This window comes from Tamandua tetradactyla, chromosome 1 (assembly GCF_023851605.1).
Source record: "Tamandua tetradactyla isolate mTamTet1 chromosome 1, mTamTet1.pri, whole genome shotgun sequence".
NCBI classification, from domain to species: domain Eukaryota; kingdom Metazoa; phylum Chordata; class Mammalia; order Pilosa; family Myrmecophagidae; genus Tamandua; species Tamandua tetradactyla.
In genome coordinates, this window is record NC_135327.1 from 16,899,930 (window position 1) to 16,927,792 (window position 27,863).

Below are 27,863 nucleotides of genomic sequence, written 5' to 3' on the forward strand. Positions count from 1 at the left end.
CATTTTTAGAACAATTGCATCACTCCAGAAGAAGAAATAAAAAAAAAAAAGGAAAAAACTCATATATACCATGTTCCTTACCTCTCCCTCTCATTAACCACTAGTATTTGAATCTACCAAACTTATTTTACCCCTCATCCCTTATTATTTATTTATTTTAAATTTATTATTATTTTTTATTCTTTTTTAAAAAAATTATTAATTAAAAAATTTAACAAACGAAATAAAACGTTAACATAGAAAATCAGTAATTCACATCATCACTTAGTTGCATATTCATCATTTCTTAGAACATTTGCATCCATTCAGAAAAAGAAATAAAAAGACAATAGAAAACGAAAAAGACAAAAACAGAAAAAAAAGATTATACCTACCATACCCCTTACCCCTCGCTTTCACTGATCACTAGCATTTCAAACTAAATTTATTTTAACATTTGTTCCCCCTATTACTTATTTTTATTCCATATGTTCTACTCGTTCATTGACAAGGTAGATAAAAGGAGCATCAGACACAAGATTTTCACAATCACACAGTCACATTGTGAAAGCTGTATCATTATTCAATTATCATCAAGAAACATGGCTACTGGAACACAGCTCTACATTTTCAGGCAGTTCCCTCCAGCCTCTCCATTATATCTTGAATAACAAGGTGATACCTATTTAATGCGTAAGAATAACCTCCAGGATAACCTCTCGACTCTGTTTGGAATCCCTCAGCCATTGGCACTTTGTCTCATTTCACTCTTCCCCCTTTTGGTCGAGAAGGTTTTTTCAGTCCCTTGATGCTGAGTCCCAGCTCATTTCAGGATTTCTGTCCCACATTGCCAGGAAGGTCCACACCCCTGGGAGTCATGTCCCACATAGACAGGGAGAGGGTGATGAGTTTGCTTGTTGTGTTGACTGGAGAGACAGGCCACATCTGAGCAACAAAAGCGGTTCTCTTGGGGGTGACTCTTAGGTCTAATTTTAAGTAGACTTGACCTATCCTTTGTGGGGTTAAGTTTCATATGAACAAACCCCAAGACTGGGGGTTCAGCCTATAGCTTTGGTTGTCCACACTGCTTGTGAGAATACAAAGAATTCAACTTGGGAAATTGAGATGATATCTACTCAATGCATAAGAATAACCTCCAGGATAACCTCTGGACTCTGTTTGGAATCTCTCAGCCATTGACACTTTGTCTCATTTCACTCTCCCCCCCCCACTTTTTAAAAAAATTTATTTATTAATTAAAAAAATTAAGAACAAACAAAAACATTAACATATAATTCTGTTCTACATATATATTCAGTAATTCTCAATATCATCACATAGTTGCATATTCATCATTTCTTAGAACATTTGCATCAATTCAGAAAAAGAAATAAAAAGACAACAGAAAAAGAAATAAAACAATAACAGAAAGAAAAGATTATACCTACCGTACCCCTTACCCCTCACTTTCATTTATCACTAACATTTCAAACTAAATTTATTTTAACATTTGTTCCCCCTATTATTTATTTTATTTTTATTCCATATGTTCTACTCGTTTCTTGACAAGGTCAAGAGCATCAGAGACAAGGTTTTCACAATCACACAGTCACATTGTGACAGCTCTATCATTATTCAATCATCCTCAAGAAACATGGCTACTGGAACACAGCTCTATGTTTTCAGGCAGTTCCGTCCAGCCTCTCCATTACATTTTTTAAAAATTTTTTATTAATTAAAAAAAATTACAAGAAACAAACATTCCCAACACATACACTCAGCAATTCACAATATCATCACATAGTTGCATATTCATCATCCTGATCATTTCCCAGAACATTAGCATCAATTCAGAAAAAGAAATAAAAAGACAGCAGAAAAATATAACAAACAGAAAAAAAAAATTTTACAGACCATGCCCCTTACTGATCCCTTTCATTGATCACTAGCATTTCAAACTAAATCTATTTTAACATTTGTTCCCCCTATTATTTATTTTTATTCCATATGTTCCTCTCATCTGTTGACAAGGCAGATAAAAGGAGCATCAGACACAAGGTTTTCACAATCACACAGTCACATTGTGAAAGCTATATCATTATACAATCATCCTCAAGAAACATGGCTACTGGAACATAGCTCTACATTTTCAGGCAGTTCCCTCCAGCCTCTCCATTACATCTTGGATAACAAGGTGATATCTACTTAATGCATAAGAATAACCTCCAGGATAACCTCTCGACTCTGTTTGGAATGTCTCAGCCATTGACACTGTCTCATTTCACGCTTCCCCCTGTTGGTGAAGAAGGTTTTCTCAGTCCCTTGATGCTGGGTCTCAGCTCATTCTAGAGTTTTTCTCAATCCCTTGATGCTGAATCTCAGCTCATTCTGGGATTTCTGTCCCATGCTTCCAGGAAGATCCACACCCCTTGTGGTCATGTCCCACGTAGACAGGGGGAGGGTGGTGAGATTGCTTGTGTTGGCTGGAGAGAGAGGCCACATCTGAGCAACAAAAGAGGTTCTCTTGGGGGTGACTCTTAGGCTCAATTTTAAGTAGGCTTGACCTATCCCCTGTGGGGTTAAGTTTCATATGAACAAACCCCAAGACTGAGGGCTCAGCCTATAGCTTTGGTTGTCCACACTGCTTGTGAGAATATCAAGAATTCAACTTGGGGAAGTTGAGTTTTCCCCTGTTCTCACCATTCCCTGAAGGGGACTTTGCAAATACTTTTCCGCTCCTGATCAAATCACTCTGGAATTCATCAGGGCATCACCTGGACAAACCAACAAAATCTCATGTCCTATACAAAGTTCCATGTACTTAAGGTGTTCAATCAACTATCTACATAAGTTATATTAGGAGATGCACTAGTCAAAGTATAGATTTGTACCAAATAAACATTTTTTGCTTTAGTCTCACACGTTAGTTGAAATTTTAAAATATTAAGTATCATCTATTTTCAGCACACTGCAGTAATGACATTCTTTTGTTCTTCCTCATGCAAAAACATTTTTTAAATTTGTACATTTAGTCACTATCATTATACACTCTAGGCATTCCTAGATTACTCCATCTCAATCTTTATCGTCTATCTTTCTTTGTGATTTCATTTATGCCCCAGCCCTCCTCCCTCTATCATTCTCATATGCAGCTTCATTCAGTGTTTTGACATAATTGTATTACAGTTAGGTAATATTGTGCTGTCCATTTCTGAGTTTTTCTATTCAGTCCTGTTGCTCAATCTGTATCCCTTCAGCTCTAATTACCCAATATCTTACCCTATTTCTATCTCCTGATTGTCTCTGATACCAAGGAAATATTCCAAGATTATTCACTAATGTCAGTTCATATCAGTGAGACCACACAGTATTTGTCCTTTTATTTCTGGCTAATCACTCTCAGCATAATGTCCTTTAGGTGCATTCATGTTGTTACATACTTCATAACTTTCTTCTGTCTTACAGCTGCATAATATTCCATCTTATGTAAATATCAAAGTTTGTTTAGCCAACTGTTGATGGACATTTTAGCTGTTTCCATCTCTTGGTAATTGTTAATAATGCTGCTATAATCATTGGTGTGTAAATGTCCATTTGTGTCCTTGGCCTCGTGTCCTTTGAGTAGAGACAGCATATAGATGGGTCCTGTTTTTTTAATCCATTCTGCCAGACTATGTCTTTTGATTGGAGAGTTTAATCTATTACCATTCAATGTTATTACTGCATGGGTAGTACTTTCTTCTACTATTTTGCCTTCTGGATTTTATATGTCATATCTAATTTTCCTTCTTTTTACCTTTACTCATAGTCTTCCTTTCTACACTCTTCTCCACACCTCTCTCTTCTCTCTTCATGTCTGTCTCTAGTGTTCCCTTTAGTATTTCTTGCAGAGCTGGTCTCTTGGTCATCAATTCTCTCAGTGATTTTTTGTTTGAAAATGTTTTAATTTCTACCTCATTTTTGAAGGACAATTTTGCTGGATATAGAATTCTTGGTTGGCAGTTTTTCTCTTTTAATAATTTAAATATATTATCCCACTGTCTTCTCGCCTCCATGGTTTCTGCTGAGAGATCTGAGCATAGTCTTATTGGGCTTCCCTTGTATGTGATGGATTGCTTTTCTCTTGCTGCTTTCAAGATTCTCTCTTTCTCTTTGACCTCCAACATTCTAATTATTAAATGTCTTGGAGTATGTCTATTTGGATCTATTCTCTTTGGGGTATGCTGCATTTCTTGGATCTGTAATTTTAAGTCTTTCATAAGAGTTGGGAAATTTTCAGTGATAATTTCCTCCATTAGTTTTTCTCCTCCTTTTCCCTTCTCTTCTCCTTCTGGGACACCCACAACACGTATATTCATGCGCTTCATATTGTCTTTCAATTCCCTGAGTGCCTGCTCATATTTTTCCTTTTTTTTCCTATAGTTTCTGTTTCTTGCCAGATTTCAGATGTTCCATCCTCCAGTTTAGAGATCCTATGTTCTGTCTCTCGAAATCTGCCATTGTAGGTTTCCATTGTTTTTTTTCATCTCTTCTACTGTGTCTTTCATTCCCATAAGTTCTGTGATTTGTTTTTTCAGACTTTCAGTTTCTTCTTTTTGTTCTTTCCTTGCCTTCTTTATATCCTCTCTCAATTCATTGATTTGGTTTTTGATGAGGTTTTCCATGTCTGTTTGTACATTCTGAATTAATTGTTTCAGCTCCTGTATGTCATTTGAATTGTTGGTTTGTTCCTTTGACTAGGCCATATCTTCAATTTTCCTAGTGTGATTTGTTATTTTTTGCTGGTGTCTAGGCATTTAATTACCTTAATTAGTTTATTCTGGAGATTGTTTTTACTTCTTTTATCTAGGGTTTTCTTGCTGGAAGAATTTGTTGTCTATCTGTTCTTTGACATTCAGTTCAGCTTTATCTGGACCTTTAGCTTAAGTTTTGTTTAACAGAGGAGAATTTTTCAGTTCTTGTTTTCTTGTTTCTTGCCCTGCTTGTGTGCTGCCTTCCCTCCCTACACACACACTTAAGAGGGTCTACTTAGATATTATAGACCCCAGTCAGATTTTCCCAGACCAAACTGGCCTCCTATGAGGAGGAAAGAGTCACCTGTGTCGGTTTTCTCTGAGGGTGAGACCCAGCAGGTTGAAAGACTTTCCTGTGAAGTCTCGACTCTGTTTTTCTTATCCTGCCCAGTATGTGGTGCTTGTCTGACTGCAGGTCCCACCAGCCTAAGATGGTGCAGTACCTTTAACTTTGGCAGACTCTCCCTGCTGGGGGCATGCTGGAGACAGAGGAGAGGTTGTAGACTGGTTTTGATGGCTTCAAATTACCAAGCCTTGGTGTCTGAATTCCTTGATGGAGGGATTCCACCTGGGTGGGGCTTCACCCCTCCCCAGGGGAAGGCACAGGCTCCAGACAAGCCCCCAAAAGAGCTCACTTCTGCCTATGCCTAGGGCAGTTTCAGCCTGAAAAGTCCTGCCACTGTATTCAGAGGCAGTCAAGCCTTTGTAGATACACAGCCACAAAAACCTCTGTTTCCTTCTTTTTTTTTCCCCCTTTTTCTGTGAGTCCTGCCCCCTTGGTGCCGGGGCAAAAATGAGCAACCTCCGCTTTGATCAGGTTCACCTAAGCTGGGGGCCTATTTTAGGTAGTCAGAATTTGTTAATTAGTTCCACAATTGGCATTTGATTGTGCCCAGTCCCTGCTGCTGGTAAAGTCCTTTCCTTTCCCCTCTGGGAAGCGGCCTGTGGGGGAGGGGCGCTGGCCGCTGCAGGTTTGGGAACTCACGGTTCTGGGGGGTGCTCGCAGCTGGTTCAGCAGGTCCAGACTGGGGTACGCTGTGTGTCTGGTCAGTATCGTGGCTCCGGGAGCTGTTCTGTACTGTTTCTGGTTATTTAGTAGTTGTTCTGGAGGATGAACTAAAATGCTCACGTTGTTAAGCCGCCATCTTGACCTGGAAGTCTCTCTCTTCACCTTTTAGACAAAGTCTTTTGAAATGCAGAAGCATTTGAATTTGAAGAGTTCCCATTTATCTTTTTTTTTTTTTTCTTTTGTTGCTTGTGCTTTGGATGTAAAATTTAGGAAGCTACCTCCTATTACTAGGTCTTGAAAATGTTTCCCTACATTTTCTTCTAGGAACTTTGTGGTACTGGTTCTTATGCTTTGGTATAATCCGATTTGAGTTAATTTTTGTATAGGGTAGTAAGGCTACCTTTCTTTCATTCTTCTGGCTGTTGATATCCAGTTTTCCCATGCCCATTAATTGAAAAGACTCTTTTTGTCCCAGTTCAGTGCATTTGGAGGCTTTGCCAAAGGTCAGTTTGCTATAGATTTGGTGGTCTATTCCTGTGCTCTCGATTCAACTCCATTGGTCAATACTTCTTTGTGCCAGTACCATGCGGTTTTCCTGGGCAGGCCCTGGGAATCAAACCCAGGTCTCCAGAATGGCAGGCAAGAACTCTGCCACTGAGCCACCAGGGCACTGCCATTACCATGCGGTTTTGACCATTGTGGCTTTACAATAAGTTTTAAAATTGGGGGGTATTAATTCTTCCACTTCATTCTTTTTTTTTAGGATGCTGTTAACTATTTGGAGTCTCTTTCCCTTCCGGATGAATTTGGTAACTAGCTTTTCCAAGATTTCAAAGTAGGTTGATGGAATTTTGGTTGGTACTGTGTTGAATCTGTGAATCAATCTGGGTAGAATTGGCATGTTAACTATATTTAACCTTCCTATCCATGGGCAAGGAATGTCTTTCAACCTATTTAGATCTTCTTTGATTTCTTTTAGCAATGTTATGTAGTTCTCTGTGTAAAAAGTCCTTCCCATCCCTAGTTAAGTTCATTCCTACATACTTGATTCTTTTAGTTGCTATTTTGAATGGAATTTTTTCCTTAATTGACTTCTCAGTTAGGTCATTGTGTGTATAGACGCATTACTGATTTTTGCACGTTAATTTTATATCCTGCCACCTTGAGGAATTTATTAGGTCAAGTAACTTTGTTGCAGATTTCTCAGGATTTTCCAAGTATAGTATTATGTCATCTGAAAATAATGAAACTTTTACTTCTTCCTTTCCAATTGGATGCCTTTTCTTTCTTTTTACTGACTGATTGCTCTAGCTAGAACTTCTAGTACAATGCTGAATAATAGTGGTGACAGAGGGCATCCTTGTCTTCCTGATCTTAGGAGGAAAGCTTTCAATCTCTCATCATTGTGTACAATGCTGGCTATGGGCTTTTCATATATGCCTTTTATCATGTTGAGGAAGTTACCTTTGATTCCTACCTTTTGAAGTGTTTTTATCAGAAAAGGATGTTGAATTTTGTTGACTGCTTTTTCAGCATCAATCAAGATGATCATATGATTTTTCCCTATTGATTTGTTAATGTGCTGTATTATGTTAACTGATAGTCTTGTATTGAACCATCCTTGCATTCCTGGTATAAACCCCACTTGGTCGTGGTATATACTTCTTTTAATGTGCTGTTGGATTTGACTTGCTAATATTTTGTTGAGAATTTTTCTACATTCCTGTGTTAGTTAGATTCAGTTGTCAACTTGGCCGGGTGAGCATACCTAGTTCTGTTGCTGCAGACACAAGCCAATGGTACGTGAACCTCATCTGTTGCTAATTACATCTGCAGTCGGCTAGAAGGTGTGTCTGCTGCTATGAGTGACGTTTGACTTAATTGGCTGGTGCTTAAATGAGAGAACGCAATGTAGCACAGCCTAGCAGCTTGGCATTCCTCATCTCAGCACTTGCAGCTCAGCCCAGGCCTTTGGAGATGGAGAAAAAAATCACCCCGGGGAAAGTTGTTGGAACCCAAGGGCCTGGAGAGAAGACCAGCAGAGACCATCTTGTGCCTTCCACATAAGAAAGAACCTCAGTGGAAAGTTAGCTGCCTTTCCTCTGAAGAACCAACAAAATAAATCCCCTTTTATTAAAAGCCAATCCATCTCTGGTGTGTTGCGTTCTGGCAGCTAGCAAACTAGAACAATTCCTTAGGGAGATCGATCTGTAGCTTTCCTTTCTTATGGCATCTTTACCAGGTTTTGGTATTAAAGGGATGTTAGCTTCATAAAATGAGTTAGGTAGTGTTTATTTTTCATCAGTTTTTTGGAAAAGTTTGAGCAGGATTGGTGATAGTTCTTTTTGGAATGTTTGGTAAAATTCCCCTGTGAAACCATCTGGCCCTGAACTTTTCCTTGTAGGAGGATTTTTGATGACTGTTTGAATCTCTTTGCTTGTGATTGGTTTGTTGAGATCTTCTGTTTCTTCTTGAGTAGGTGTAGTTTGCTTGTATGCTTCTATAAATTTGTCCATTTCATCTATATTGTCTAGTTTGTTGCTGTGTAGTTGTTCATAGTATCCTCTTTTGATTTCTTTTATTTCTTCAAGGTCTGCGGTAATGTCTCCCCTCTCATTTCTGATTTTGTTTGTTTGCATTGTCTCTTTTTTTCTTTGTCAGCCTTGCTAGTGGCCCATTGATTTTATTGATTTTCTTGAAGAACAACTTTTAGTTTTATTGATCGTTTCTGTCCTTTTCTTCTCCCATTAATTTAACTGTGCTTTAATCTTTGTTATTTCTCTCCTTCTATTTGCTTTGGGATTAGTTTGTTGTTCTTTCTCAGTTCTCCAGGTGAGCCATTAAACCCTCAAATTTTACTGCTGCTCCTCCTCTTCCTCCAATGCACTGGTTGTTTAAGAGTGCGTTATTTAATCTCCATATATTTGTGAGTGTTCTTGTTCTTTGGTGGTTATTGATATCCAGCTTCCTTCCAGTGTGATCAGAGAATGTGTTTTTGTGTGTGTATGTGTGTGTGTGTGTGTGTGTGAAACAACCACATACAAACACAAACATTCTCACCATATGGTCATTTCATTCTTGTTATATAATCAGTAACTCACAATATCATTACATAGTTGTATATTTATCATCGTGATCATTTGCATCAATTCAGAAAAAGAAATAAAAAGAAAACAGAAACAAATTCAAACATACCATACCCTTTACCCCTCACTTTCATTGATCACTAGCATTGAGAAAGTGTTTTGTATAATTTCAATGTTTTTAAGTTTATAAAGACCTGTTCTGTGCCCCAGCATATGATCTATCCTGGAGAATGTTCCATGAGCACTAGAGAAGAATGTGTATCTTGGTGTTTTGGGGTGCAATGACTATATGTGTCTGTTAGGTCTAATTCTTATATCAATTAATGAATTATTACTCATTATATTCTGGATTCTCTATTCTGTTTAAATTGCTCTATCTATCTATCCAAACTTGAATGCAGTTATCACAGAATGCAGTTATTTGATAGAGTAAATCTTCCCACTTCCTCTTCTTCTGTTCTTATTCATTTGAACCTAAATATGTATTTTATATTCAGCTTTCCATGTTCCATGAAAAATGCTGTTGGGATATTATTTAGTATTGTATTGAATCTATAGATTAATTTAGGAATTGACATTTGTTTTTGGTTTGTAAGCTATGCAAGAAATGGAATGGATTTTAGACTTTATTAAGTTGCAAGTTTATAGTTTTAAGCCTGTGAAAATGTACAAATTAAAGCATCCAGGGAAAGATACCTTGGTTCAAGAAGGCTGATGATGTTCAGGGTTTCTCTCTTACCTGGAAAGGCACATGGCGAAATCTGCTAACTTTATTTCCAGGAATCTTTAACAGCTTCCCTGGGCCTCTATGACTTTTGGTGGCCCTGTCGGTTCTGGTGTCTCTGTTTGCTCCGAGTTTTTTCCAAAATGGTTCCCCCTTGAAGAGCTCCAGTAAGCAACCTCACCTTGAATGGGTGGAGAATCTCCATGGAAACCACCTAATCAAAAGTTACCACCCACAATTGGGTGGGTCACATCTCCATGGAAACAATAAAAAAGGTCCACCCATCAATATTGAATGAAGATTAAAGGACATGGCTTCTCCGGGGTACACAACAGATTTAAACTAGCAGAACATCTATAAACTTTGAGGCTTATAATTCATGAACATGGTTTAAAATCGCATTGAATCTATAGATTGAATTTGTAGATATATAACATTTTGTTTATCCATTCATCAGTTGATAGACATTTGGGTATTACTTTTTGGCTGTTAAGAATAAAGCTACTGTGATCATTCATGTACAAGTTTTTGTAAAGACATGTGTTTTCATTTTGGGGGGAGTATATATTTGTAAGTAGAAGTGCTGGGTCAAATGGTGTGTTTGGAGGAACTGCCAGACAGTTTTTCCATAGCAGCTCTACGATTTTACATTCCCACCAGCATGTATTAGGGTTAAATTTTTCTGCGTCCTTACCATCACTTGTTATTGTCTTTTTTATTATAGCCATACTACTGCAGTATCTAATTGTGGTTTTGATTTGTATTTGCCTAACGAGTAATTATGGTAAGACTCAATTCCCATAGTGGCCATTTGTATATCTTCTTTGGAGAAATGTCTATTCAATTCCCTTGCCCATTTTTAAATACATTCATTTGTCATGTTATCGTAGAGTTCTTTATATATTCTGGAAACTAGATGTGTATCAGATACATGATTGGAAAATAATGTCTTCCATTCTGCAGGTTTTCTTTCCATTTTCTTGATAGTGTTCTTTGTTGCGCAAACATTTTTAGTTTTGATGAAGTTCAGTTTTTCTTTGATTGCTTGTGCTTTTGGTGCCATATCTAAGAAATTTTTGCCTAATTCAAGATCATGAACATTTTTAACCATGTTTTAAAACTTTTTTATTACAGAAATTTGTAAGTTTACAGAAAAACCACACAGAACAGAGTTCCCATATACCCCTGGCCAGAAACAATTTTCTCTATTATTGGCATTTTGTATTAATGTGGTAATTTTGTTAAAGTTGATGAAAGAATATTATTGTAATTATACTATTAACTTTAGTTATTTTACATTAGGACACGCTTTTTGTATTGTACAATCCTGCTTTTTTTTTTTTAATGTATTCCGTTAGCGTATATGTGATCTAAACTTTCCCTTTTTAACCACATTCAAAGATATAATTCGGTGATTTTAATTACATTCACGATGTTGTGCTACCATAACCGCCATCCATTACCAAAATTTTTCCATCACCCAAACAGAATTCTATACCAATTAAATATTAATTCCTCATTCCCTACCCCTACCCAGCTCCTTGTAAACTATATTCCAAGTCCCAACTCTATGAATTTGCTTATTCTAATTACTTCGTATTAGTGAACTCATACAGTATTTATCCTTTTATGTCTGGTTTATTTCACTCAACATGTTGTCATTAAGATTCATCCATACGGTCACATATATTAGAGCTTCATTCCTTTTCATGGCAGAATACTAATCTCTTGTATGTATATATCACATTTTGTATATCCATTCAGATGTTACTGAATACTTGGGTTACTTCTATCTTTTGGCAATTGTGAATAATGCCACTGTGAACATCCAAGTGCAAATATCTGTTCAAGTCTCTGTTTTCACTTCTTTTGAGTATATTCCTAGAAGTATAGAATTTCTGGGTCATATGGTAATTCTTTACTTTACTTTCCTAGGAACCAACAACTGTTTTCACAGTGGCGGCAACATTTTATATTCCCGCCAATAGTAATCGAGTGTTCCTATTTCTCCACGTCCTCCCCAAACTTATTTTCCTTTTTTTTTATTAGTAGCCATTCTAATGGATGTGAAAAGGCATCTCATTTTTTTTTTTTAAGAGGTGTTTTTTGGGGGTGGGTGGGTGAAGGGAGTTGCATGGTCCAGGAATTGAACCTGGGTCTCCCACATAGCAGGTGAGACTTCTACCACTGAACTACCCTTGCACCTCATTGTGGTTTGGATTTTTATTTCCCTAATGGCTAATGATGCTAAGCATCTTTTTCTTGTGCTTTTTGGCCATTTGTGTATGTTCTTTGGAGAAATTTCTATGCAAGTCTTTTGACCATTTTTTAGTTAGGTTGTCACAATGATATTTTCTTCTAGGAATTTTATAATTTTAATGCTTATATTTAGGTTTTGATCCACTTTGAATTAATGTTTATATATGACGTGAGATAAGTGTTCAACTTTATTCATATGCATGTGGATATCCAGTTTTCCCGCATAATTTTGGTACAACTGACGACAGTTATGTGGGCTTATTTTTGGACTCTCAATTCTATTCCATTAATATATATTTCTATCCTTATGCCAGCACTATTCAGTCTTTATTGGGTTTTGAAATCAGGAAGTCTGAGTTTTCCAACTTTGCTTTCTTTTTTCAAGGTTGTTTTGAATATTCTGGGTTCCTGTTATTTCCATAGGAATTTTAATATCAGCCTTCAATTTCTCCAAAGAAGCCAAATGGGATTTTGACAGATCTTTAATTTCTTTAAACAATATTTTAAAAATTTTCATTGTGCAAGTCTTATACTTCTTTTGTTAACTTTTTACCTAAGTATTTTATTTTTATAGATACTATTGAAAAAGGAATTGTTTCTTAATTTCATTTTCTGATTGTTCATTTTAGTTTTTAGAAGTATACTTGATTTTGTATATTGATCTTATGTTCTGTAACATTGTTTAACTTATTAATTATAATAGTTTTTTTTTCTTTTTTTTGTGAATTCTTCAGGATTTTCTGTACACAAGGGCATGTCATCTGCAAATAGAGATAGTGCTACTCTTCCTTTCCAAAATGGATGCCTTTTATTTCTTTTCTCGCTTAACTACCCCGGCTAGAACCTCCGTTACAATGCTGAATAGCTGTTGCAAGAGTGAATATCTTTGTTTGTTCTGGGTCTTAGGGGGGAATCTTTGGCTTCTTAACTTTCTGGGAGGGGTATAGCTCTCCTATTAGACTCCTTGCCCTGAGTGGGATCTGAGTTTTTTAATTTTGTTTTTACTCATTGTTAGGTCAAGGAAGGCTCAGGTTTACCAGGTTTGGCAAATGCCCTAAGAACTCTTGGTTCCCATGTTCACTTAGAGCTGGGTCTGATTATTCTTTACTCCTATTGTCCCACCATCGACTTTAATTTTAGTTGTTTTTAATAGGTGAGTCTAAATTCCTAGCTCATGACTTCCACTGGAAATGGAAGTCTGGGACGGTGACTTTGAACAGAGGAGGGGGTCAGATGTGCATTTGGAGAGATCAGATCTGGCTGCTGCTTGCTTGCCTGTTCAGTGACATTTGCAAAAAAAAATGGCAAATTTTGTGCCAGACTCTAATAGGCACTGGAGATCCGGCCCCTGCATGTTCTTTGCCATTTTGGAGCTTATGTTCCAGTGAGGGAGACAGATTACAAATCTGTAAATGAATAAGAAAAAAAAATAATTGTGCTCCAAGGAGTTGCTAAGGAAGATGTTAGAGAGGCTAACATCAGTCCACCCATCCAGTGAGTCTGTGGGAGCAGTGGTCTCAGCTCTCAGCCCACCCTGTGACCCAGTTGTCTGTGCCGTAGCCCCAGCCACCCCTCCCTGACGTGCTGGTCTGGATGCTCAGCGGCCAGCGCCGTGTGGGCTGGGCGCGGATCCCTGCCCAGGACGTGCTGTTCTCTGTGGTCGAGGAGGAGCGGGGCCGGGATTGTGGGAGGATCCAGACTCTGCTCCTCACGGTGAGTGGGGTCGGGGGCCAGTGGTCCCAGGCCTGGGAGGGGAGAGGCTCACGCGGCGGGAATGGAGATCCAGGGGTGGAGGCCTGTACTTCCTCTTAGGGGTGCTCCAGGGGGCGAGGGTGCTGTTTCACTCATGCCAGCTTTGAAGTGAGAGTAACCCCTAATTTTGTCAGCTCTGGGCCTGCCCCGGGCCTTTTTCTGATTAGACTCTGACAGGCAAGATAATGAAGATGGAGAGTGATTAATTAGTTCTTTCCAAGGACTGCTGGTTTGAGGGCAAAATATTTCTAAATGAGGCATCCCTGGAAAAGACACCGAAAGTGGTGCCTGGTGGTGAGAATTTGTGCCCTCAGGGTAGGAGACACGGAATATAAATGTGTAGGGGGTGGGGGTGGGCGCAGGGGACGTGTCGAGTGTGGGGGTGCAGAGCTCAGAGTGTGGTCTGGGGGCAGCGGTGTGGTGTAGGGAGTGATGAGGCAGGTGTGTAGAATGGGGGGAGTGGAGTAGGGTGTAAGTGTGGCGGTATAAGGACTGTTCATTGGTTTAGGGAGTTTGGGGATAGTTTAGGGATCTAGAGGTAGGGGTGTATGCTTTGGGGGAGCAAAACTGTGGGGTCCATCTGGGGGGTAATAGGAGGAGGTATACAGGGCCCTGATGTGCCCTTTCCCCTCAACAGGCCCCTGGGGCAGCCCCGGGTGAGGTCTGCGCCAAGCTGGAGCTCTTCCTGTGGCTGGGGCTGGGCAAACAAGCCAAAGCTTGTACCTCCGAACTACCCCCGGACCTGCTGCCCGAGCCCTCGGCTGGGCTGCCCCAAAACCTGTACCGGGACGGTGAGTGCAGGTGGTGGCAGGGTAGGTACAGGCCTTCTGTTTGCCCAAGGCCTGGCTGGGTGCTCAGCAGGTTGTTAGGAGGGGCCTGGGGTCAGGGGTTTCGGCGGTTCCCTGAGTCAACAGAGCCTCTTTCTCCCCACACCCTAGACTTTACCTACTTCCAGCTCCGGGCTCACTTGTACCAGGCCCGGGGTGTGTTGGCGGCGGATGACAGTGGCCTCTCGGACCCTTTTGCTCGCGTCCTCATCTCTACCCAGTGTCAGACCACACGGGTGAGGGCTGGGCTGGGTGCTGGGAGATAAGGTGGGATAGTGTCTGAGCTTTTCCCCGACCTAGTCTAAGGCTGTCATCCTGCCCTGGATGTCAGGACGGACCGTCAGACCAGCTGCCTCGGTTTGGGTGTGGCGTGGAACCAGAGGGTTTCAGGGGTGAGGGGTTGGGCTAGGTTCTGAAGATGGCAGGTTACACTCCAAGGAGGGGCAGGCTCCAGCACCGACCTGGAGGTTTCTTTCCTCTTCATCGTATTCTCCTCCCTTTAGTGAGTAGCAGTTATTTGAGTATTAATTTGGAGCAGGGTCCCTGATCCGGCCCATGTTGTTGGAAGCCGTTTTCTGATGCCTGCCTTTGCCTCCCGCCCTGCGTGGTGCCCAAGGTGCTGGAGCAGACGCTGAGCCCCCTGTGGGATGAGCTCTTGGTGTTTGATCAGCTGATTGTGGACGGGAGGAGGGAGCACCTGCAGGAGGAGCCTCCGTTGGTGATCGTCAGTGTCTTCGACCACAATAAATTTGTGAGCGTGGCCAGGGCCCCACCTGGGTTTCTAACCTGAGCCCCCCCACTCCGTGTCTTGGTCCCCCCTCCCTGGGCTCATGAGCCTGTTCTCCTCTTGTGTTCATGGCCGTGTTCCCGGCAGGGCCCCCCTGTATTCCTGGGCAGGGCACTGGCTGCCCCGAGGGTGAAGCTGGTGGAGGACCCCTACCAGCGCCCTGAGCTGCAGTTCTTTCCCCTGAGGAAGGGGCCCCGGGCAGCCGGAGAGCTCATTGCCACGTTTGAACTCATTGAACTGGACTACAGTGGCCGACTTGAGGTCAGAATGTGCCACCTGGGCTGGTGCAGGCTGCAGGCCCCAGAGAGTACAGGGGGGCCCTGATTTCAGGCCTCCGAAGAGCACCTGTGTGTTCATCCCGGGGTGGCCCCATCCCACGTATCCCAGGCACCCACCCTCCCTTCCCATGCGCGGCTGATTCCTGAGACATCCCCACTCCCGACAGCCCAGCCTCCCCCATTCTCTGAACTGACACTCACCAGCAGCCCACCACATCCCTCCCCAAAGCCCAGACTTTCCCTCCTTTGGCCCGACTCCTCCCCATCCTCTCCCCCTGCAGCCCTCAGTGCCCAGTGATGTGGAACCCCAGGACTTGACAGCCCTGGTGGAGCCCCTGTCCAGACGCCTGTCCCTGCCGCCCAGCGTGCGCCCGGTGCTCAGGGAGTTCCGTGTCGAGGTAGGCCGGGCACTTACGGTCCTCTCGCTGCCCGTGCCTGGGGGTCCGGGGGTCAGGCACAAGCCCCTAAGTCTCCCACTCCCCAACACCAGGTGCTGTTCTGGGGTCTGCGCGGCCTCGGCCGGGTGCATCTGTTTGAGGTGGAGCAGCCCCAGGTTGTGCTGGAGGTGGCCGGACGGCGTGTGGAGTCTGAGGTCCTGGCCAGCTACCGGGATAGCCCTAATTTCACTGAGCTGGTCAGGCACCTGACGGTGGTGAGTCTGCGGCTGGGGGCAGGGGACGCTGGGCCCAGGAGCCACAGCGCAGGGCTGGGCACGTTCTGCCTGGCTGCCCTGGGGTTGGCAGACTTCTCTGTAGAGGGCCAGTGTCAAGTGTCTGTCGTGACTGTTTGGCTCTGCCGCTGTAGCGGGACAGCAGCCAGGGACAGCATGGGAATGAATGGGTGTGGCTACATTCCTGTAAACTTTATTTACAAAAACAGGCAGCTGGCCAGATTTTTAATCCATGGCTGGTGGTGCTCTCTTGGTTCCATTGGGTAGGTGGTTTGTCCGAGTGTCATGCTGGATGAGTTCCTGTACTGAAGGAATCTAGGCTCTAATCTCTGAGACAGCAGGGGTGGAGGCGTCCTTTGTGTAATTTGTAATTACTGTACTATGGGTTTTTGGTCACAATTTGGCGGTGCCACTTGCAAGCATGTCAAACCACTTGACTTATTTAAGCTTCAGTTTTTCTATTTGTAAAATGGGGATGACAGAAAAGAAAAAAGGTTGGGAGGAAATACACTAGGTGCCTCCTTGCAGGAGTGCAGTGAGGAGCCATTGAGAAAAAGGGTCTTGGTGAAGGGGCTTTGTAAACTGGGAAGTGCTGTGCCCATGTGAGTGGGTCACTGGGGCAAAGCGCAGAGTGGTTCCAGGCTGCACGGGAACTAAAAACAAAGCAGACAGACAAAACAACCCACCACTGTGTCATGGCTGTTTCATGTTTCAGTTTGAAAACTTCACTTTGCTATGAGATCGTGAAACTGAAAGCAGATTGCTCGTTGCATTCCCAGGCTGTATTCCCTCTCACTTCTCACTTCATCCCTTTTTCCGCAGTCTTTCTGGTTTCTCTCCATGGGAGGTATCCCATTTTGGGGGTGAACTTCCCCCAAAGATAATTTTACCCTCTGCTGGATTAGTTCTTCCAAAGAATTATGTAAGCATATTTCCCCCACAATGATAATACTGCAATCATATGCCAAAATGTTTGAAAAGAGAAAGAGATGGAAAAGACACCCCAATCTTACTACCTAGTGTATTTTCCACCAGTATTGTTTTCCTTTGCATCTAGTACTTATTTTTTATTCTTTTAAACTTTTTTTATTACGTAATATAACATATATACAAAGCAAAGGAAGAAAAAGCAATAGATTCCAAAGCACTCGTCTACAAGTAGTCACGGGACAGATTCCAGAGTCTGTCATGGGTTACCATATGATCCGCTTGGATTTTTCTTTCTAGTTGCTCTAGAATACAGGAGCCTAGAAGGCATAAATGTTTTTTTTATCATCACAATAGACGTTTTTTTCTTTTTTGTGAAAAATAACATACATAAAAAATGCAATAAATTTCAAGCACAGCAGCATAATTAGTTGTAGAACATATTTTAGAGTTTGGTATGGGTTACAATTCCACCATTTTAGGTTTTTACTTCTAGCTGCTCTAAGATACTACACACTAAAAGAGATATCAATTTAATGATTCAGCATTCATATTCGTTTGTTAAATTCTGTCTTCTCTGTATAACTCCACCATCACCTTTGAACTTTCTGTCCCTCTCTTTAGGGGTGTTTGGGCTATGACCATTCTAACTCTTTCATATTGGAAGGGTCTGTTACTAACATGGAGTAGGAAGATGGGACTAGCTGATGTTCTGGAGAGGCTGGGTGCATTTAGTATTTTTTAACATATCTTTTAAAAATATATAGTATTTGGGTACTTAAAAAGACTATCTGAAATATGTCTTTCCTCTCTGAAATGCCCATTCACGTGTGTTGCCCATTTTTAAATTGGATTGTTTTAATTGATGTGTGGTGGGTCTTTATATATTCTAGATGCTAGCTCTTTGTCATTTATATTCTTTGAGTTTTTCCAGCCATGGTAGAGCTGGGCCTAGAGGGCAGGCTTAGATTTAGATTTCCCACCCATCTCTGCGGCTGCCTTCCTTCATCTCCAGACCTTCAGAGACGCTGTTCCTCTCCCCCTGCCAGGACTTGCCAGAGCAGCCTTACCTGCAGCCCCCACTCAGCATCCTGGTGATCGAGCGCCGGGCCTTTGGCCGCACAGTTCTTGTGGGTTCCCACATTGTACCCCACATGCTGCGGTTCACACTCCGGGCTCTAGAGGATCCCTGTGAGGAGGACGAGGAGGAACTGGTGGGAGGAGACTCAGTGCCCAGGAAATTGCAAGGTGAGGGGCCCACCCCTGGGGTCTACCAGACAGAAGACCCCCCGCCCTGGCCCGGCCCCTGTGGTTTTGGCAGAGATGTCTTTGGGGGAGCTTACAGGGGACACGTGTCTGAACTTCAACTCTCCAGACTCCTCACAGCATCATTTCCCCCTCCCAGGACAGAAATCCCTGGACCCCGTTTCAGCCAAAGTGGGGATACCCAGAAGGCTCCTGAAGGTGATGGGATATGAGAGGTGGGTGGAGAGGGGGCCTGGGAGGTGGGGGGCTGGAGGCGCTGAGTCCTTTCTCCTCAGGCCCCTCTGAAGAGGCTGCCGCTGGGAGGGCTCCTGAGTCAAAGTCCTGAGCTGAAGGAGGACATCCCAGACCCTGAGGAGCTCGACTGGTGGGCCAAGTACCACACGTCTCTGCAGGAGCTCCAGGGCCAGGTCGGGGGGAGGGCAGGAGGCAAGACACATAATCTCACCACACATGGAGCTCAAGAGTTTCCAAGCTTTTAGGTGCACGGGTAGTTTAGTGGTTAGAATGTCTGCCTTTCATGTGGGAGACCTGGGTTCGATTCCTGGACCATGCACCCAAAGAAAAAAAAAAAAGATTAGAAGCATTTCCAAGCTTTTCATCACAGTCACCTTTTCCCCATCCTCATGTCCAGTCTGGAAACTGGTAATTATCAACTACATTCTCTCGAGTTGTGCTGTCCAAAGCAATATAAACCTTTGCAAATTTAAATTTAATAGTAGCCACATTAAAGACAAGGAAAAGGAAATAGGTGAAATTAATTTAATAATATCTTTTCTTTAACCTAATATATCCAAGTTATCATTTCAGCAAGTAATCGATAAAAAATATTAATGATATAGCTTGCATTCTTTATCTCATAAAAAGTCCAGTGTGCGTTGTATACTTACAGCCCATCTCAGTTCGCACTGGCCTCATTGCAGGTGCTCAGCAGCCACATGAGGTATAGGGCAGCTTAGGACTGGGCCTTGAATGTGCAAGTGGCTTACTCAGCTGGAACTTGAACTAAGTTTCCCAACTCCCTGTCCTGGAAAAGGGGTAAATTACAGAGGGGAAGAAGGGTGGGGAGGAATCACTGATCTGCCCTTTGATTTCAGCCAAACTTCAGTGAAGATGAAATGGACGATTTGGGGGATTCAGGTAAGAGCTTTCTAGCTCTTGTTCCATCTGTCTCCCCCAGTAGACATTTCTGACTAGGACATTTCTGTTCTTCCCAGATGGGGTCAACCTCATTTCTGTGGATGAGGAGGCCCAAAGCCAGGGTGAGGCTGAAGTTGAGGGCTCTGTGCCCAGGAAAAGAGCAATCAGCACCCTAAAGGTGACTGGGTGGCCGGGAGAGAGTCTTCTTGGATTCTACACAGTGGGCTGTTGCTGAAGCCCTGATCTTTCAGATCTACAGGAGCTCCCTGGAGGAAGAGTTTAACTACTTCGAAGACTGGCTGAATGTGTTTCCCCTGTACCGAGGGCAAGGGGGCCAGGATGGAGATGAAGAGGAAGAAGGGTCTGGGCATCTTGTGGGCAAGTTCAAGGTATGTTTGGGGAAAAGGGGGACCCAGGGAGCATGGGACAGGATTTATGAAGAAAGCTCTGGCTTCCTCTTACCAGGCCTTTTCTGCAACCTCCCACCCTACTCCAGGGCTCCTTCCTCATTTACCCTGAATCAGAGGCTGTGTCCCTCTCCGAACCCCAGATCTCCCGGGGGATCCCACAGAACCGGCCCATCAAGCTCCTCGTCAGAGTCTATGTTGTAAAGGTGAGCACCCACAGTCCCGGTATGCCTCCAAATCCAGCCAAGGTAATATACACAAACCTACAGAATGGCATAGGTTTCTTTGGAAGGAAACCTAGGGATCACAGATTCCAACTTTTTCATTTTTCATGTAAGGAACCTCAGGTGCAGAGAAGTGGGTAATCTCCCCAGGGTTATACAGCCTGCTCATGGCAGAGCTAGAATTAGAGCTGAGGTTGCCTGACTCCTTGCTCATAGTTTTAGTCCCCTTTGTACGGGTTCTTCCATTGCAGTGGTTTTCATACAGAGTTTAGCAAGGACCTCAAGTTGTTTTTTAAGGATAACTAAAGGAGTAAGGGAAAATGAGTGGGTTTCTCTGAACCCCTCACTCCCTATCCCCAGAGCAGAAGCTGTACTTTTGTGTTTCAAATATTGGGATACTGAGTAACATAATTTGAATAAAGGTTTTGTGGCACTGTTCTACCGTAATAAGGATCTTGGTGCATAAATTGGATAATCGAAGTGATCTTGAGCTTCCACTTCTAGCAGTAGGGCAGACTAGATGGTCTGAAAGACTTTCCTGATATAATACATCTAGAAATGCTGGCCTTCAAACAAATGCTAAATTCACAAGAAAAGGAAATCTCAATGGACCCAAGATGAAGAGGCAACAGGAGTCCCAAGTAGGACCCAAGCCCTGAAGCTCAGGCTGTTTTGAGAGGATCTGCCCACGCCCAGGCCCCGAAGCCTGGAGAGCCTGAAAATCCAATGGCCTATGTAGGGTGGGGAGTCAAAACCAGACTTTTGCAAAAAGTAGGCTCAGGAAGGGCTCTGCCATCCCTGAAAGGTGGGTTAAAGGAAGCCCACTCACTGGGAGAGGAGTCTGTAAGGCAAATGGTCTGTCTCTACCTCTGTTCTGCATGGGGGGTATAGGAAAACATCTCTCCTGAGCATTTATTATTAGATTTTTGCCCTCATATTGATTTAAGTTTAGAATTTATATTATCTGCTTGGTCCAGAAAACTCAAACCTGAGATGCTGGTCAAGTGGTTACAAATCAGGTTCCATGGGGCACATGGATTTAGATAGCCAAATTTGAGTTTACCACTCAAAATTACAAAATATATAAGAAAACAATGTATCAAGGAAAAATTTTTGGAAGAAACAACATAAAAGATAACTAGACCTTTAAGGGCTTCAAGTGTTAGCATTTTCAAACATTAGAATATTAAACACCTGTTAACAATATTTCACAAGCAGAGAAAAAGAGCCTATCAAAAAATAACTAGGTAGTTTTGAAACTTATGAAATAAAATCTCTATAGATGAAAGATCATTAAAAGTAAAATTGTATTAAATGTCCATACATCTAAGACTGGATGAACAAACTGGTATGTCTGCAAAATGAAGTATTATGCAGCTATATGAAAGCACGGAGAAGATCTCTGGTATATGAAGTGATTTCCAGAATATGCTGTAAAATGAAAAAAGCAAAGTGCAAAAGAATACCTATATATGCTACATTTCATGCAAGAAAGAAGAGGATGTGATAGCCATAGATGTATTGATTAACTCTGGACTTTCAATTCTTTCCCATTGGTCTATATATGTATATATCCTAATACTGATAACACACGGTAGCTTTGTAGTAAGTTTTGAAATCAAGAAGAGTGAATCCTCCAATTTTGTTATTTTTCAAGATTGTTTTGGCTGTTTGGGGGCCCCTTGCAATTCCATATGAATTTGGGAATCAGCTTTTCCATTTCTGCAAAAGAAGATGCTGGAATTTTGATAGGGTTTGCATTGAATTTGTAGATTGCTTTGGGAAGAATTGGCATTTTACCAATATTAAGTCTTCTAATCCATGAATACAGGTTGTCTTTCTATTTATTTAGGTCTTTAATTTCTTTCAGCAATGTATAAATTTCATGGTACAAGTCTTTTACCTCCTTGGTTAAATTTATTCCTAGGTATGTTATTCTTTTAGATGCTACTGTAAATGGAAATTTTTTTTTTTAATTTCCTTTGCGGGTTTTTCAATATTGGCATATAGAAACCCAATGGACTTCTGCATGTATCCTGCAATTTTGCTGAATTTAGTAGTTCTAGTAGCTTTCTGGTGGATTCTTTGAGATTTTCTATATGTCAGATTATGTCATTTGTGAATAGACATGATTTTACTTCTTCCTTTCCATTTGGATGCCTTTTATTTCTCTCTCTTGCTTGATTGTTCTGGCTAGAACTTCCACTACAATGTTAAATACCTGGTGACAGTGGACATCCTTGTCTTGTTCCTGATCTTAGGGGAGAAAGCTTTCAGTTTTCCACCCTGAGTACGATATTTGCTGTAGGTTTTACATAAATGTCCTTTATCATGTTGAGAAAGATCCCTTCTGTTACTAGTTTTCTGAGTGTTTTTTTTCATGAAAGGATGTTGGATTTCATCAAATGCCTTTATGTGTCAATTGAAATGTTCTATTAACGTGGTGTATTGTGTTGATGGATTTTCTTGTGTTGAACCATCTTTTCATTCCTAAAACATATCTCACTTGATCATGATATATAATCCTTTTAATAAACTGTTAGATTCGGTTTGCCAGTACTTTGTCGAAGATTTTTGCATCTATATTCATAAGGGATATTGGCCTGTAATTTTATTTTCTTGTGCTGTCTTTATCTTTGGTATCATGATAATAATGCTGGCCTCATAGAAAGAGTTAGGAAGTAATCCTCCCTCTTCTGTGTTTTGGAGAAGTTTCAGAAGGATCGGTCATAAATCTTCTTTAAATGTTTGGTAGACTTCACCAGTGAAACCATCTTCTTCTGGACTTTTATTGCTGGGAGGTTTTTGATTACTAATTCAAACTCTTTATGTGTTACAGATCTGCTGAGATTTTCTATTTCTCCTGGCATCAAGTTAAGTAATTTGTATGTTTCTGGGAATGCGTCCATTTCATCCAGGTTTTCTCATTTGTTGGATACTATTTCATAGTACCCTCATAAAATCCCTTTTACTTCTGTGAAGTCAGTAATAATGTCCCCAGCTTCATTCCAGATTTTCACCATTTATATCCTCTCTATTTTTCTTTGTCAGTATGGCTAAAGGTTTGTTGACTTAATTGATCTTTAAAAACTTAAAAACAATTGGTTTTGTTGCTTTTCTCTATTGTTTTTTCTATGCTTTATTTTAGATGTAGATATATATTCATTGATATAGAAAGGATATCACAAAATATACTATTTTTGAAAAAATACAGAGTATAACACCTATATTTGGTCACTTTTATCTATACATATACTTACCTTGATACAGAGGTCAGGGAAACATCCAGGACATTCATCAACGGACTGACAATGACTATATCAGAGTAAGAGGTTTCAGGTAATTCTTACTTTATTTTTTGTACTTTTCTTCATTGTGTGAAGGTTCTTTCTCAACATGTTTTTGACTGTTTGGGACCCCTTATCCTTCCAAATAAATTTTATAATTAACTTTTCCATTTCTTCAAAATGAGCTATTGGAATTTTAATTGGGATTGCGTTGAGTCTGTAAATCAATTTGGGTAGAATTGACATCTTAGCGATACTCAATCTATGAACATGGAATGCCCTTCCATTTATTTAGGTCTTCTTTGATTTCTTTTTAGCAATGTTTTATAGTTTTCTGAATAAAAGTTACATTTATTCCTAACTATCTTATTCTTTTAGTTGCTATTGTAAATGGATTTTTTTTCTTGATTTCCTCCTCAGATTGCTTATTACTAGTGTATAGGAACTCTACTGATTTTCTGTGTTGTAGCCCACCACTTTACTGAACTAGTTTATTAGCTCTAGTAGCTTTGTCATAGATTTTTTGGGACTTTCCATATATAGGATCATGTCATCTGCAAATAGTGAAAGTTTTACTTCTTCCTTTCCTATTTGGATGTCTTTTATTTCTTTTTCTCTTGCCTGATTGCTCTAGCTAGAACTTCTAGCATAATGTTGAATAGGAGTAGTGATGGTGTGCATCCTTGTCTTGTTCCTGATCTCAATAGGAGAGCTTTTAATCTTTCACTATGGAGTATAATGTTAGCTGTGCGTTTTCCCTATATGCCCCATGCATTGTTGAAAAAATTTCCTTCTATTTCTATCTTTCTAAGTTTTTACAAGAAAGGATGCTGTATTTTGTCAAATACTTTTTCTCCATCAATTGTGATGATCATGTGGTTTTTCTCCTTCAATTTATTAATGTGGCATATTACATTCATTGATTTCCTTGTGTTGAACCACCCATGCATAATTGGAATAAAACTCACTTGATCATGGTGTATAATTATTTTACTGTGCTGCTGGATTTTATTTACAAGTATTTTGTTGAGGATTTTTGCATCTATATTCATTAGAGAGATTGGGTCATGATTTTCTTCTCTGGTAATATCTTTATCTGCCCTTGGTATTAGGGTGATGTTAGCTTCATAGAATGAATTATGTAGCATTCCCTTCTCTTCAATTTTTTTTGGAAGAATTTGAGCAAATTGGTATTAATTATTGGAATGATTGGCAGTATTCACCTGTGAAGTCATTTGGTCCTGGGCCTTTCTTTTTTGGGAAGTTTTTGATGATGAATTTGATCTCTTTACTTGTGACTGGGTTGTTGAGGTCTTCTACTTCTCCTAGAGACAGTATAGAATGTTCCTGTGTTTCTAGAAATTTGTCCATTTCATCCAGATAGTCTAGTTTGTTGGTGTACAGTTGTTCATTATATCTTCTTATGATCATTTTTATTTCTGTGGGGTCAGTAGTAATGCCCCTCTCATTTTTTATCTTATTTATTTGCATCATCTCTTTTTCTTTGTCAGTCTAGCTAAGAGTTTGTGAATTATGTTGTTTTTCTCAGATAACCAACTTTTGGTTTTGTCAATTCACTCTGTTGTTTTTTGTTCTCAATTTCATTAATTTTTGCTCTAATCTTTATTTTTTTCCTTCTGTTTGCTTTGGGATTGGTATCTTCCTTTTCTAGTTCCTCCAAATGTGTAGTTATGTATTCAATTTTATTTCTTTCATCCTTTTTAATGTCAGCATTTATTTATATATAAAATTTAGCTACAGATTTTCTCTCAGCACTGCCCTTGCTGCATCTCATAAGTTTTGATATGTTGTATTCTTGTTTTCATTCATCTCGAGATATTTACTGATTTCTCTTGCAATTTCTTCTTTGATTGACTGATTGTTTAAGAGTGTATTGTTTTGTTTAACATCATATTTTTTAATTTTCCCATTCTCTGCCTGTTATTGATTTCAAGCTTCATTCCATGATGATCAGAGAAAGTGCTTTGCATAATTTCAACCTTTTAAAATTTGTCACAACCACTTTTGTGACTCAACCTTAGGTCTATCCTAGAGAATGAGCCATAGGAACTTGAAAAGAATGTATATCCTGCTGTTTGGGGGTGCATTGTTCTAACAGAACAGAACATTGTTCTGTTAGGTCTAGTTCACTTATCAAATTATTGAATTTCTCTGGTTCCTTATTGTTCCTGTATTCTATATACTGAATGGTGTACTGAAGTCACCAAGTATTGTTCCAGAGACATCTGTTTCTCCCTTCAGTTTTGTTAGTGTTTGCCTCATATATTTTGGGGCAGTCTGGTTAGGTGCATCTATCTTTATGATTGTTATTTCTTCTTGGTGGATTGCCCCTTATTATATTGGGATATGTAATATCCCAAGCAGAGGTGGTGGTGGTGGCGGCTGCTGGCTGTTGTAAGATGGTGGTGGTGTTGGTGGAAGCAGTGGATGGGGTGGAACGGCCTGGAACAGTTGGAGGAACTGCTGGCAGAGAGATGACCCGAGATAGGAAAAATGCTGCTGAGCCTTGCTGGCTCCATCCTTGCAACTTCCCTAGCCAGACCTCCCCACATTGACCTACTTATCCTTCAGTAAAACTACAGACCTGTTTTCTCAGGAGCTCAGCCTGGTCTTATTCAGTGATAAAGGAGGAAAGGCTGGCTACAAGAAACACCATGGAAGATGTTCAGCAAAGGGAGCAGCGCAGATGGCAAAAACAGACTTAGTGAATGGAAGCCTGTCCAGCAGTCCAGAGATGTCTGGAGCTGAGGAGGAAGAGACATCCTCAGGCATCGAAGTGGAAACCTCAGATCCAAGCCTAAATTTGATTGGGGATGATGGTGGCCCAACTACACAAGTATAGAAAGTTGAGGGACAGACACAGAGAGCTCAGGTGAAGACAGGGACTCTGACAGCATGGAGGACACTGGCCATTACTCCAGCAGTGGTGAAAACCAAGTTCATGACTGTTAGGTGGAAGAGGATTGGGAGAAGAGGTAGAAGAGCAGCCTCAGAGCTGTGTGTAGTTAAGTGGGCCAACCATGAACAACAGGTCTCATCAGATTATGAGCAGGCCCTAGAGGACTGAGTGTCCCCAGAGATAGCAGCCCTTCCCCAATCTCGCTGGCAAGTCCAGGTTTGTGAGGCAAGAGTCTTTGTGCAGCATTTCTGGTCACAGCATGGGCTTGAGGCCATACCAGTTGTGTCAATACCATGCACTTTACCAAGCCTGCCTGGCTAGTGGCAGTGATGATCTGAAAGTGGTGGTGTGGTATTGGGTGCAGTGGCAGCCAGTACTGGACTTTGAGAGTGGCTACAAAAGCCATGTCTTCCAAGTGAGGCAAAGGAGCAGAATAGCACCTGGGAATCATCAGGCATGGGTTAAACAAATCTGAGCTGCTTCCTCGTGTTGGAGCTGGTAATTGTGGTTGGAATTGGACATCAGAACTCCTGGCTCTTCCTTAGTTCCTGTAATGATTTAGAGGCATTAAATACCCCGAAAGTCCCATAGAAAATTTTGTTTCCTTGAACATATGGACCACTGGAAGCTTCATTGTAGGCAAAATGTTGGAACTCATCAGAAAGATTTTTATTTGTTTTGTTTTGCTTTTCACCATAAAGATTTTTAAGGTGCCCTGTTAGGAATCATTATAGTATAAGAGCAGAAGCTCTTGAGCCAAATTGCTTGGGTTCAAATTCTGGCTATACCACTTAATAGCTGTGAGACCTTGGGCAAATTTTAACCTCTGTCTTCAGTTTATTTATCTGTAGAATGGACTAATAACACATATGGTTATGAGGATTAAATAACAATAGAAACTAAGCAGTTAGAACAGTGCCTGGTACGTAACAAACATTTTTTTTAATTTAATTTATTTTTTTTAATATCAAAGAAACACCAAGTAAATGCAAACATTCCTATTTTGATCATTCCGCTCTACACATATAATCAGTAATTCACAATATCATCACATAGTTGCACACTCATCATCATGATCATTTTTTGGAACACTTAACATCTACTCAGAAAAAGAAAACAAAAACAGAAAAAAAAATTATACATACCATACCCCCACCCCACCCCCCATCGATCACCAGCATTTCAAACCAAATTCACTTCAACATTTGTTCCCCCTATTATTCACCCTTACTCCACATGTTCCACTTGTCTGCCGACAAGGCAGATAAAAGGAGCATCAGACACATGGTTTTCACAATCACAGAGTCACACTGTGAATGCCACATCACCACACAACCATCCTCAAGAAACATGGCCACTGGAACACAGCTCCACATCTTCAGGCAGCTCCTTCCAGCCTCTCCACCACATCCCGAATAACAAGGTGACATCTACTCAATGTGCAAGAATAACCTCCAGGATAACTTCTTGACTCTGCCCAGAATCTCCCAGCCATTGACACCCCATCTCATCCCACTCCTCCTGCCCCCAC

At 41.0% G+C, this 27,863-nt stretch overlaps 1 protein-coding gene across 4 annotated transcripts in view; it reads left to right on the forward strand.

Annotated features, from left to right (window-relative positions):
- LOC143691563 (fer-1-like protein 4) overlaps positions 1 to 27,863 on the forward strand; it is a 74,200-nt gene that overhangs the window by 28,480 nt on the left and 17,857 nt on the right. For all 4 annotated transcript variants that reach the window (XM_077170218.1, XM_077170227.1, XM_077170236.1 and 1 more), the window contains 14 exons: positions 13,411 to 13,563; positions 14,240 to 14,393; positions 14,541 to 14,665; positions 15,046 to 15,180; positions 15,304 to 15,477; positions 15,776 to 15,892; positions 15,985 to 16,146; positions 18,141 to 18,339; positions 18,497 to 18,555; positions 18,633 to 18,764; positions 19,452 to 19,494; positions 19,572 to 19,672; positions 19,746 to 19,883; positions 19,991 to 20,107. In XM_077170218.1, coding sequence (XP_077026333.1) covers positions 13,411 to 13,563; positions 14,240 to 14,393; positions 14,541 to 14,665; positions 15,046 to 15,180; positions 15,304 to 15,477; positions 15,776 to 15,892; positions 15,985 to 16,146; positions 18,141 to 18,339; positions 18,497 to 18,555; positions 18,633 to 18,764; positions 19,452 to 19,494; positions 19,572 to 19,672; positions 19,746 to 19,883; positions 19,991 to 20,107 — 1,809 coding nt within the window. The remainder of the gene's footprint in view (positions 1 to 13,410; positions 13,564 to 14,239; positions 14,394 to 14,540; positions 14,666 to 15,045; positions 15,181 to 15,303; positions 15,478 to 15,775; positions 15,893 to 15,984; positions 16,147 to 18,140; positions 18,340 to 18,496; positions 18,556 to 18,632; positions 18,765 to 19,451; positions 19,495 to 19,571; positions 19,673 to 19,745; positions 19,884 to 19,990; positions 20,108 to 27,863) is intronic.